Source organism: Oryctolagus cuniculus, chromosome 3, assembly GCF_964237555.1.
Source record: "Oryctolagus cuniculus chromosome 3, mOryCun1.1, whole genome shotgun sequence".
Lineage (NCBI taxonomy): Eukaryota > Metazoa > Chordata > Mammalia > Lagomorpha > Leporidae > Oryctolagus > Oryctolagus cuniculus.
Window position 1 is genome coordinate 51,381,247 of NC_091434.1, and position 12,639 is coordinate 51,393,885.

General features: G+C 36.9%; 1 protein-coding gene and 1 long non-coding RNA gene across 3 annotated transcripts in view; one reads left to right on the forward strand and one right to left on the reverse strand.

The window, feature by feature from the left end:
- Positions 1-637: 637 nt before the first annotated feature.
- COL3A1 (collagen type III alpha 1 chain) overlaps positions 638-12,639 on the reverse strand; it is a 41,921-nt gene continuing 29,919 nt past the window's right edge. Inside the window, exons 31-51 of the mRNA XM_002712333.5 lie at positions 12,484-12,591; positions 12,184-12,237; positions 10,792-10,845; positions 10,647-10,700; positions 9,893-9,946; positions 9,191-9,298; positions 8,730-8,783; positions 8,393-8,446; positions 8,038-8,199; positions 7,817-7,924; positions 7,193-7,300; positions 6,538-6,591; positions 6,345-6,452; positions 5,834-5,887; positions 5,320-5,427; positions 4,994-5,047; positions 4,791-4,898; positions 3,662-3,953; positions 2,430-2,617; positions 1,790-2,032; positions 638-1,059 (exon numbers count right to left, since the gene is read on the reverse strand). Coding sequence (XP_002712379.1) covers positions 913-1,059; positions 1,790-2,032; positions 2,430-2,617; positions 3,662-3,953; positions 4,791-4,898; positions 4,994-5,047; positions 5,320-5,427; positions 5,834-5,887; positions 6,345-6,452; positions 6,538-6,591; positions 7,193-7,300; positions 7,817-7,924; positions 8,038-8,199; positions 8,393-8,446; positions 8,730-8,783; positions 9,191-9,298; positions 9,893-9,946; positions 10,647-10,700; positions 10,792-10,845; positions 12,184-12,237; positions 12,484-12,591 — 2,274 coding nt within the window. The 3' untranslated portion in view covers positions 638-912. The remainder of the gene's footprint in view (positions 1,060-1,789; positions 2,033-2,429; positions 2,618-3,661; positions 3,954-4,790; positions 4,899-4,993; positions 5,048-5,319; positions 5,428-5,833; positions 5,888-6,344; positions 6,453-6,537; positions 6,592-7,192; positions 7,301-7,816; positions 7,925-8,037; positions 8,200-8,392; positions 8,447-8,729; positions 8,784-9,190; positions 9,299-9,892; positions 9,947-10,646; positions 10,701-10,791; positions 10,846-12,183; positions 12,238-12,483; positions 12,592-12,639) is intronic.
- On the forward strand, positions 4,987-12,593 carry LOC127491587 (uncharacterized). Of its 2 annotated transcripts, none has more exons than XR_011387203.1 (3): positions 4,987-5,070; positions 11,997-12,062; positions 12,460-12,593. It is a non-coding gene; the product is annotated as an uncharacterized lncRNA (long non-coding RNA). The 2 variants fall into 2 exon arrangements; XR_007920337.2 differs by lacking the exon at positions 4,987-5,070 and adding an exon at positions 11,493-11,610.

Consider the following 12,639-nt stretch of genomic DNA (forward strand, 5'->3'; position numbering starts at 1 on the left):
GGATGTTTCATCATGATATTTTATTATGGGTGTCTGTAAGAAAAAGAAAGGATCGAACCACATACAAGCTTACAAAATTAGAGTTCAAAACATTCTTTGTGTTATTGTGACAAGAGCAGGCCCATAATCTGCTTTTACTTGTGGACTTTCCCAGGATGGAGGGAGAGAGTCCCCTGTGGCATGTCAATTAATATTCCTGCTAGGAGACAAAGACACTGTGCATTTATGTTTTGAATGCAAGCCAACATTTCTGGCTTAGTTTTAAAAGTGAAAGTACATTAGCACCATAACATGTGTTTTTAAAGCCTTCTAAAGTATTAGTAATCTTCTCCAGCAATGAGAAGGAGAGAAGCACCTTTAAAAGCAGTTGATACCCAAAATTCAAATAAATGTGGCTTTAAGATTCTTTCTTTAAATTTCACTACACTCTAGTTTTTACCAATAGTCTGAAGAATTAATCAATGCAATTGTTAAGTTTTGTCAGCTTATATGAATTTTTTGCTTGGGTAGGACTCATAGAATTTATGTATGTTTCTGACCAGTTGAGGTAGTTGAAATAGGGAGGCCATTCCTAATTTCATATTTGACTGTTTCAGAAAGAAAGGTTGGGCTAAGATTCAAACAATGTAACACAGTGTTATTGTAAGAGTGTTGAAGTTTATTTATTATAGCACCATTGAGACATTTTGAAATTGGAATTGGTAAAAAAATAAAACAAAAACATTTGAAATGTGTTTGGTGGAACAGCAAAAATCAGAAAAGTATCCTTTTTTTTGTCTAATTATTTTTCCAAAATTTTGGAAATAAATAACAGAAATTTAGTTGGTCACTTGTACTGGTTGACAAGATTAGAACAAAAGGAACACATATAAAATGTGCAATTTTCTGCTGGGGCTTCAGAAAGAGGTTGGTTTATAAAAAGCAAACAGGGCCAACGTCCGCACCAAATTCTTGATCAGGACCACCAATATCATAGGGTGCAATATCTATAATGGGTAGTCTCACAGCCTTGCGTGTTCTATATTCAAAGACTGTTTTGCTCCATTCCCCAGTATGTTTCTGAAAAAGAGAAATAATAAGTAAGTAAGTAAGTGATCATCATTACAATTCCTCCAACCAATCAAGCTGGAAATTGCCCATTCTCATGGGACCTCTTAGTAGGCCATGTCATCTTGTGCACACAGGACATCTGCTCTGCTTCAGAGCTGTAATCCTCTTAGCTGATAAATCATATTCTTAACCCAAACCTTTGGGAGGCCTCATAGTAAAGCTGGTAGGGGGATCGCCATAGGAGAGCCCGTTGTTAGGAGGTCTGGTTTTGTTCATTGCTACCAGGTACACAGTTGGCTTACTAAAAAATGGACAGGCCACTCACAACGGAATTTGCTAGTATTAGAAGTGAATTCTCTATTTTCCTCCACCAATTAAAATAACAAAGGACAGATTTGAAGTTAACATTTAAAACTTTAAAAAAAACAAAGATTTTTAGAGAGAATTCATATAACACATGCAGAATATATAATTATCATCATTCTACAGTAACTAATAAAGTTTATGTTATAGATTAGTTTAAATTTCTATCATTTCAACTGGTTTTTATTTGGGGGGCAAGAAGATCTAGTGACTTTTTGTGATACTTGACATTCCCTGGGATCAATCAGTAGATACAATTCACAAAAAAGGCTATTTTTGTTTACCCTATTAATTTTATTACTTCTTTTCAAAATAACATGGTCAAACTAGAAATGCTTGGCATGTAATTTCCTATGTTTATAAAAATGTAACTTACAGAGCAGCCATCCTCCAGAACTGTGTATGTGAATTTGCTGTTTCCTTCTGCCTTGAATTCTCCTTCATTTGATCCCATCAGCTTCAGGGCTTTCTTTACATTCCCACTGGCCTGATCCATGTAAGCAATGCTATTCTTGCAGTGATAGGTGATGTTCTGGGAGGCTCGGCTGGACAGCAGTCGGAGGAATGCTAGTTGTACATCCAGGACGTCTTCAGGGAGTTCAGGATCACCATAGCTAAACTGTAATAGGGAACACAGAAAACTGCTCTAGCTTTCTAGTTTCCACTGCATGTAAGATATTCACATGGCATTACAATGGGCATTGTAGTACAGGCTGTTCATATACTTGATGAATATTTTACATATGAATATATTTTTATTAGATGTCAGAGCAAAAAAGATCTTAAGAAGTACAGGTGTTTGCATGCAAAGTAATTCAATCTGATTTAGCGCTTATGGAGGGGCAACATATGAAAGTTATAAAAGGATAATCACCTGATTGCCTGAATGTTTAAAAACAATCATTTGAGCTCTTCTATTTGATAATTAACTTAGGTTTGTAATGAAAAGATAGGGGCAATGAAATTTGTCAGGAAAGTAGGGATGACTTATTTTAAAAGGTTATATGCCTTCTCACCTGAAAACCGCCATCCATGGACTCTCCAAACCAAACATGCTTCTTCTCAGCACCAGAGTCCGTCCACCACTTCTTACGTGGGATACTCAGAGGATTGGCGTTTACGCATGTTTCCCCAGTCTCCATGTTACAGAACACTTTGATAGCATCCAGCTTGCAGCCTTGGTTAGGATCAACCCAGTATTCTCCTGAGTAGTCACAACAAAAGGACAGTGGTGATTGGTTATAAAATCCAGTAGTGAAATGTGGAACAGAATTACTTTGTTTAATTTGTTTACCTGCTAAAACATTCATACTGTTGGCTGCTAATGTATTTGTATTATATAAATAGCATGGTGGAGGACCTTTTCTACTGAAGTTACTAAGATAAAGGACTCAGCAGTAACTACAGATAACACTGAAATAAAATATAACATCTTGATTTTGCATGATGCTTATGCACCAAGCCTAGAGCTTTTGACTGGAATAGAGTATTGCTGAATAGAGTTTTGCTAAAATCTTTAAATTAAAAAAAAGTGACTAATGTAATTTTGCTTAATAATGTAAGCTTGTTGTCTAACCCATATTTATGCCAATAGATTTAAGTCTAAAGTCTCCATGACCGATGGTTCTTTTCTATTTTAAGTAATTTCGAGACGTTACAGCTATCAAAGGCAATGTTCCATGTCAAGGTATTTCAAGGATTGAAGTAATTTTTAAGAAATAATTAACCCTGTATCTGCAAAACCTTAGACTACCATAATATTCCATTCTATAGAGTATTTTGAAAATTTTCATTTGCTTCTTAATTTAAAAAATCAAATATTAGATTTACAGCAATAAATTAAATTGCAATAAATAAATAAATATTCAATGACAAAACTATAGATGCCTGTACCAAATTATATGTATTTAATCCTGAGAACACAATGATGCATTTTACTTCAGTAAATAAGTTTGTGATGATATTCAGAAACATATCAAATAGTGGTTTGTAATAAACTTTCTAAAGACTGTATTTAAATTTTTTATATTTGGAATATTTTGACATCATTTATGCTATGCTATATATCTGCCAATTTTAATTTTTCTTACACTGTGATTTATTTTTATTTAATTAACATTCTTTAAGTACTATTTTGGCTACAAAATATTTTCTATTCACAGTGGAAGTTTTCTCTTCCTCAAATCCTAGTGGAAGCAGCTTTTCTCCATAATCTTATCACTGAGAGCATGAACGATCCCCCACGTACCACTCTTAAGTTCAGGATGGCAGAATTTGAGGTCTCTGCAGTTCCGAGCAGGGTTTTTACGAGAACCATCAGGGCTAATGAGGCTTTCAATTTGTCCATTAACAGATTTGAGTGAAGACATAATCTCTTCGGTGTTGGTTTTGAAATCCATTGGATCATCTCCATAATATGGGGCAAAACCGCCAGATTTTTCACCGCCAACTCCAGCGATGGCAGCCGCACCACCACAGCAAGGACCGGGGGCACCAGGGGGTCCAGGAGGACCTGGCTGTCCTGGGTGGCCTGGGGAGCCCTAGGATGAGTAAAACATGCATTGTTGAACTGGACTTATCTGGTTCCCACTAAAAAAAAATGCCGCTACTCCAGGAAAATACATTAAAAACTGTCCACAATCATGTTTCTCAGTGCTTTTATAGTGAACCAATTTATAATAACTGCAATTAATTACCAAGAAATATTCTTCCTATGTGTAAGAAGCAGTTGTGTTAGAGCACAAATTTTATTATATTATTCTTTCTGTTATATAACTGATATTTGCAAATAGCCCATGAAGCACAAGAAATAAAATCCGGGAACCTAGATTCTGAGCCCAAATTTCTCATTAAATTAGTATCTTTTGGTTTATGACATAACTTATTAATGGTTCAATTGCTATGTGTCTAACTTGTGGAGATAGCAGTTTTTATCCCATGCACCCCATAAGTTTAGGATAGGAAAATATTAGGAATGATGGTTTGCGTGGCAAACTAGGGATTGTGGAAGCTGCTTGAGAAGTCAAATGTTTTATATTAATGTAAATCATTATTATTAACATAACTGTGTTACCTCTAGTGTAAGCTTAACATTGGAATGTCCATTTGGCTAACTTGCCAGATGTTATTATGATTCATTCATTAACAGATTTGAGTAAAGACATAAGGCTCACCCACAGTTATCAAAATATAAGCCCACCACTCCATTATAGTATGATGAAAAAAGTCCTAATATGGTGAACATTTTAAAGTCATTGTTCTATTTCTAAATGAGATAATCGCATTATTGAAGTTACTCTACCAGTTTAAAATACCATGCAGTGTTTCTGAACAGTTCAAGATTATAGCGAATCACTCATGTGCAAGTGAGGTCTTACCTCTGATCCTCTTTCACCTCGGTTACCTCGGGGCCCTGGTGGTCCAATGGGACCTGGATGTCCACTTGTTCCATCTTTGCCAGGGGGGCCACTAGGTCCAACAGGTCCCTAAAAATCATTGTGATGTCATAATGTGAGAATATCTTCCTGCAGTGCAAACATTTTAAAACTCAGACTTTTCAATAGATGTCTGTAGTACTTACTCTGGGGCCTGCAGGTCCTGGACTACCAACTGCACCCTGATGACCAGAAGGACCCTGAACAGAAAGGCAAGATGAGTGTGAGTGAAGACCTTTCAAAGGTTTAGAAAGTACATATTCAAGCTCAGACAAAGAAGCGTGGGGATCAGGATGAAACACTGTTTTCTCTTTCCTTAATCTCCCTATGGTTTCTCCCAACTGTCATTTCAAATAAGGCCTTGAGTCCAAGCTTTTAAAGATGGGACATTTTCCCTGTTATCTCTAAAATTCACCTAGTCCTTAATTAAAATGCACTAGAGGGGATTTTCAAACAAGACAAATGCACTTACTGGAGAACCTGGAGGGCCTGGATTACCAGGGAATCCTCGATGTCCTTTGATGCCATTGGCGCCACGTTCACCCGTTTCACCTTTGTCACCACGCGGGCCTTGGGGACCCTGTAGAAACACATTTTACATGAAGGTCATGTACACAAACACATATTGGAAAAATAATGGAGTTTATAATAAATCTATTCTTCTGACAGTCTAGATTTCTAAATTAGCTGGAAATGCTAATTGGCAGACACTTTATATAAAGGATAACACTATTTTTTGTGATTATTTAAATTTGGGACTGATAAAGGCATGGGGTTCTAATAATTGATGCTTATAGACCTAGTCCCAAAGAACTCTCAGGACATGGATTGCTTTCTGTACTATAAAAGGACAGTTACTATTTACTGCATAGTTCTATACTTTAAATGTTTTCTTCTTGAACATACCAGAAAACAGAATGTTTCCTATGTTGCAGAAGAAGTTAGAAGAAAACAAAAAACAGACAAATAAACAAAACAAAACTTACAGGAGCACCTCGGGCACCAGCAGGACCAGGAGCACCGGAAGGACCAGCAGGGCCCTAAATGAAAATACACGAATGAGCAAACCGTCATGAGGTTGCTATATTCATTGCTACAATTTTTAAAATGAATAATTCCATATGCATACTATTATTGGAAGTTAATATTGTTTTCTCCTTTAAAGTCCATTCCCTGTTTATATCTTTACTGGCCAACTAAGCAGGGCAACTAGGAACAAGTTCTATTAACTCAGTCTTGCATTTACCCAGAAAATATATAGTTACTCTGATCAGTATTAATTGGTGTTCTATTAATGAATTTTCCATTGATTACTGCCAGAAATCTCTAGTGTAGCTTTATCACTACATTTGCCTAAGGAATGACTAACATAAAAGCTCTCAAACAAATGATAACAGATATTTTGATTGGCAGATCTGACAACCCATGTTTTATCTACAAATCCCTTTATTGAGGGAAATAGATAAGAAAGAAGAGATGGCGTTTCTCAGAACTCACAGTTTCTCCTCGATCACCACTCTTTCCAGCTGGACCAACAGGACCAGGGGGGCCTGGATGACCAGGAGCACCAGGAGCCCCTGGGGAGCCATTTTCACCACGGTCACCCTGTAAACAAATTCATACATCCATCATAAATATGATGATCATTTGCTCCAATGACAACAACCTGTCTCACATGCATTTGTTATACCTTGCCACCAGGAGCTCCATCTCTGCCTGGCTGACCATCTGATCCAGGGTTTCCCTGATTTCAAAAAGAGAGAAAAAAATCAAGTTCCTTTGAGTCATCTAAATACCATCTAAGTCATGCCTTCACTAAAGGGGCTGAACATTGGGTTTTGAAGAGGAGAAATCTTAGCAAATACAGTGGTGTGTAGTTCCTTGAAGGGCATGATACTTAAACAGATATACGGTATATCTATGGTATGAAAATTTCATGAGGTAGGAGCAGAAAAGGGCTTAGGTAAAAATGTCTCAAATAAAAATAATATTAATTTGAAAATTGAAAAACATGAGATATGACTAAGCACAGATAGTTGAATATTTTTACACACACAAAAAGATGTTAATTGGGACTCTGCCCATCAACTTGTTTCCTTATTTGGTTAGATATAATATTTTCTCCACTAAAATGATTTATTGGGTAAATATTCATAAAAATGGTCTTCAAGTTGTATTCTATTTTATTCTAAGTCATAATGAAAAAAAGTTTGTTAACAGAGAAGGAAAGAGATCTTGGCTGCATGGTCCTGTTTATTCTTTTAGATATTAATGCTCAGTCTGACATTAAATAAATGATCCAATTTACCTGGCTGATTGAAGATGTCCCAAGAAACACTACTTACATCTCTTCCAGGTTCACCAGCAGTGCCAGCCAGGCCAGGAAGACCTTGGGGTCCAGGAGGCCCACGTTCTCCATTCTGTCCATTAACTCCTGGCTTCCCACTTTCACCCTTTGTACAAAGCAGTGGAAGATCTCATTTAAACTTGTGAAATCAATTAACATTTGTTATATTTACTTCACTGAGGACAATCCTGTGTTATTCAATTTTTATTGACTTTTTTTCTTAAAACGATGCCTTCTGTAGGGGAACCATGGGGAAACAAGTTTCTTGCATTTTTCAACTTGTTCAGTGACTCTGGATGCCAAAGAGCTGAGCAATTACATGATTATCTCATTCAGAATACATTTTAGCACAATAGATGTAGGTGTTGTAAGAAACAATAACGGTGAACCTTCATGAAATCATAGGTTTATGATAAACATTAGAATTAGGTTTTATAAACATTTCTTTGTAACTGAAGAATATACACTTAGTAGGTTTGGCATATAAGTTAAATCTTCAATAGCGAATTTTAATTTCATGATCATTTATATGGCGTTTTGTTGAAATTTTGATATTTGATATGGTTAAGTGATCTCTGAATGCTACCAAGGACGCAAAGTCCAGTGAAAGGTGGCTACTCACCTTGACACCCTGAGGGCCAGGGCTTCCCCTAGGACCTGGCATGCCTGGTGGTCCTGCGAGACCCCGAGCTCCTGTAATTCCTGCAAGTCCGAGTGGGCCTGGGGCTCCCTATTGTGACAGATGATGAAGACATAGTTCCTTGTTACTATGTTTTCCTCTATTAATTTGTGATCAGTAATCAAAACAATATTGTCAATCAATAAAGCAATGAAGTCACTCACTGGAGGACCCTGGGCGCCAGGGGATCCCTTCTCTCCTGGTTGGCCAGCGTCGCCTTTTGGTCCAGCCACTCCAGGGTTGCCAGGAGCACCGTTGCTACCTGGAGGACCTGGAGGCCCGTCCTTGCCTGGACCGCCACTGGGGCCTGGGGGTCCTGGGTTACCCTACAAAGAATTGTTTTACATTTGAATATTTATAATGGAAAAAGTGATCTTTTTTCTTATTTTATCTACTTTCAATAATTTTACATGGGACTTAACAGGCAGGTCAGTAGCAATTTGTAAGTTTCTTATGCTATAAATATTTGAATGCTCTTCCTGAAACACAGAATGAGAAAAGACTTTTAAAAATACTTACATTATTGCCAGGAGGACCAGGAAGACCACGTGCACCAGGGAAGCCAGCAGCACCCTATGAAATGATCATTTATTTTTGAATTTCAAAAGTAGAGCAAATATCTACACTGTGCACAAAGAGTAAGCAAAGTCATACATCTGCTTTCTATCTCAAAGACATTTACGGCTTGTTTTTCCCTCTTAGGATTTTTCATATAACTCAAATATGGGTGAGTGATTATAATTTTTCAACTCTGTTTTAGCTCTCGTATCTTGAAAACAGTTTTTACATAGCAAGACAGGAATGAATGTTTTTCAATAATAGTGCAGAGAACAGTAGTTAGACTGTCAGTACTTACTGGGCCACCGGGACTGCCACGCTCGCCTTTGACACCTTGAGGACCAGGAGGACCCTATGTGAAATGGAGGGGGAAAGGTCTATGAGGACAGCACCGAAATCAAAATGTGAGAGAAGTGTTGCATCATGGGAAAACAATAACTCTATGAAGAGGTGAAAAGAACTTGAGTGAATCCATATCTAGACTGCTGGAGCCAAGATTTAAACTTAAAACTGTATTTCCACAAAGATTAAACTCTTGCCATCAGAACATGCTATCTCAGCATGAAATATCAAATTAATAATAAACTACATTTGTAGAAATTAAAGAACAAGAAGGAAGGGAGGAATGAGTGGGATTGATGGAGGGAGGGAAGCATGATTTAAAATAATAATAATAAACTACATGTTTTCCATGGTGGGGGTAGGGACTAGAAAGAGAGAGAGAGAGAGAGAGAGAGAGAGAGAGAGATGGAAACTTACAGCAGGCCCAGAACCTCCAGGGGGTCCGGCAATACCAGGAGGACCGCCTTCACCCTTCTCACCGGGAGCACCTCTTTCTCCTTTAGCACCAGGCTCACCATTCTGTCCCTATATGCAGAAACAACCACCTGTCACCGCCATCCTTTACAACAGGCTTGGTTTATCACTGTCTCTTTTCAGAATATAGACTTCTTCAGATTGAAAGACTTGGAAATAATATAGGAAAGATGTCTGAAAACATGACTGCAAAGTCAGTAAAGGCATTTCCATGAGAGAAGACAATCAAGGAAATATAAAGTGTATATAATTTGCCACTAGAGAGGAAGTTTCTCCAAGGATTGTGCATCTGGAAATGAAGCTTTGAGAAAGATTGAGTTTAGAGTAAATTTTAATTAGTATCAACTTACAGTGAAAGACCTTAGAAATATTTAGAGTATCTATGGTGTGTTTTAGCCTCACCATGCAGGTAGAGAGGAAGGACTGGCATTTTTATTTCAGCCTTTAAAAAGGAGGAGTGGGAGTAGTACAACAAAAATAAAAATCAAATAAGTAACATAACGCAACAAGGAATGGAGTATCGAGGCTGGATTAGAACCCAAGTTTGCCTTGCACTTCTGCTGTTTTTTTTTGTTTTGTTTTGTTTTTTTTTTTTTTTTTTTTTTGCAAGGTGTTGATTCTGAGTGACTAAATATTCATACTTACAGGAGCACCAGGGAAGCCAGCAGGTCCTGGAGGCCCGTGTTCACCTCTCTCTCCCTGAAGAGAAAAATATCCCTGTTAGTCGCAATGGAGAGACCTTCCCATAGGCAGTACACCTTTTCAGAGATAGACACAAGAAGCTAACATAGTTTAATTTCTGAAAATTTTTCTACTTCTAAAAAAAGTCATTGATTGATGCATTACTAAGAAGAAAATTGTGAAATATTTAAAATATTTTATTGTATAATTTTAAAAGTGTATTTTAAAATATAGTGAAAGGTTAATTGAAAAACTATGTAATTAGTTTATTAAAAGTGATTTACTATAATGCTGTCTGTGGTCTCAAACCCTGAAGGCAGAGAATTTCAGATCTATAAGGACTCTTAGGCAAAGGTCTTGTAGATTTAAGAAGGATTAACTTACAAACCTAGAAGCATTCATGCATTTCAAAAATTTTGCTCCAATATAAGGTTATATTTTAATTTAATTTTCATGAGCATGTTTGAAGTAACTTCAGGTATTGTTTGTATCATTTTTACATTTTTTCCAGAGCTATTTAGAAAAGGTCATGATTTAAAATTGTCTCTTGTAAATTTTAAATTTAATAAATTTTGCATTCCTTTGCGTTTCATATGTTGTGAGTGATAGAACTCTAAAATTGAGATTTGGAGCACCTGGGGCCAAATTGCTAAGGGTAACATGAAGAGATTGTGTCTGAGTGGGTCTAAAATATGCTGAAAATGTCTTTAGCACTTACAGGGCCACCACGAGGTCCAGCTATGCCTGGAAGTCCAGGAGCACCACCTTCACCCTGTAAAAAGGGAAAACAAACAATATGGCCACTGTTCTTCATCCAAGGTCAAAGATACTTTACTTCTTGCCCAAGGAGGGTTAAGTGTTACCTTATCTCCAGGTTGGCCAGCTGGGCCAGGGGGACCAATGGGACCAGCAGGACCCTAAAGAAAATATAAATATATTTTTAAATTTTGAAGATGAATTCATTACTATCATTCATTTCCTAAACTCGAAATGTAATTTCTCTTGCGGTATGTGCTTTACTCAATGTGTGATACTGAAGAGTTTAGTAAATGCAAGTTTCCCTGAGGATTACCCTAGAAGACAGTAAGATCCAACAGCAGTTCATTGATTCATTGTTTTTCATCTCCATTGTGGGAGATGAATAGGATGAGCTATAGGACATCACAGTAATAATCTTTGAAAATTAAAGTATGATCCTTTATTCAAATGCTTGATAATTTAAAATTTTTAATTTATCTACTGAAATATTATACATTTTTCAAATTGGAATTTTCAAGTACTAGTTTACTTGCTTTACTTATATTACACAACTGAAGTATTAGATAACTTTAACAATGAATGAGGTCTCATTTATTAAAAGGGAAGTATTTATGAGTTATGAAAACTATAGGAACTATAGTATCTATGAAATGACTGAATTATGGTTATCTGTTGCAGTCATATTAGAAGATGTTTGAGAGTAGGAATAGAATTGATTATGATATTTTTGTTTTGTTGTTAATTTTTATTATACAGTAATGATGGATTCACAGGAGATTGCAGAGAAATTTACAGGGACATTCTGGGCTCCTTTCCCTATGTAAACAATCTCAGGCAACCACGACACAACATCCACACCAAGAAACTGATGTTACAACCCTTACTTAGTTACTCCGATTTCACCAGTTGTATTCGACTCCATGGTGTGTCTATGGGTTTGTATGTAGCTTTATATAATTTTATCACATGTGCAACCTTGTATGAACACCTAACTCCTGGCAACTACTAATCTGCTCTAAATCATCGAATTGATACTATCCATAAATATTGTCAGGATGGAATCATGCTGGATGTATCTTCTGAAATTGACTTTCCTTCACTCATTTTGATGTCTCTGAGATGTGTATAGGTTGTTGTGTGTATTGATAATCTATTCCTTTTTGTTGCTGCATAGTATTACATAGTGCTACCACAGGATTCCAATGTTTTGTAAAATCAAAAGTTTCTTAGTGAGTAGTATTGGTTATCTTGGATTTTAGTGACTCATTATGACTTCAGAGTGAGTTTTTTTTATTTCCATTCCTTTTAGATAGTGGGAGATATAAACTGGGAATTTAAACAGTCGAGGCATTTTGATCTTTCTAATGCACAGAAGGTAGGTAAAGTATGATCTAATTTTTCATAAGTAGTTTTTGAAAAAAAAAAAAAAAGCCATGTGAAGGACAGTCTCACAGCAGCTGTGGGTGAGGGCCAGCCTTCCGAATCTGAATACTTACTCTTGGACCATCTTTCCCGGGAGCTCCATCAGCCCCTGCGCCACCAGGTTCACCCTGTCAAATAAAAGTCAATGTCAGCAAATGAGAAGTGTCCTCTGAAAATCTGCCAAGAAAAGGGGCAGACCTTAGGGTTTTCTATTTCTGGGGGTATATATTAGGAATTGGGGATCTATCTCAAATTCCACCTACCTTTAAATAATAACATTAATTTTAAAAATAGGTTACATTCAAGTTGTGTTGCTTTCCATTAACCCAAAAATATCTATTTTATTTCAGAATCAAGAGAAAAGAAGTTAGCACCTTGTCACCCTTTGGACCAGGACTTCCAGGACCGCCTCTTTCTCCAGGCATCCCTTGCAGACCAGGAGTACCAGAAGCACCAGGTGGCCCAGGGGGACCAGCAGGGCCCTAAAATCGGGAGAGAGATAGTGAGTGTGAAGATGGAAATAGAATGTT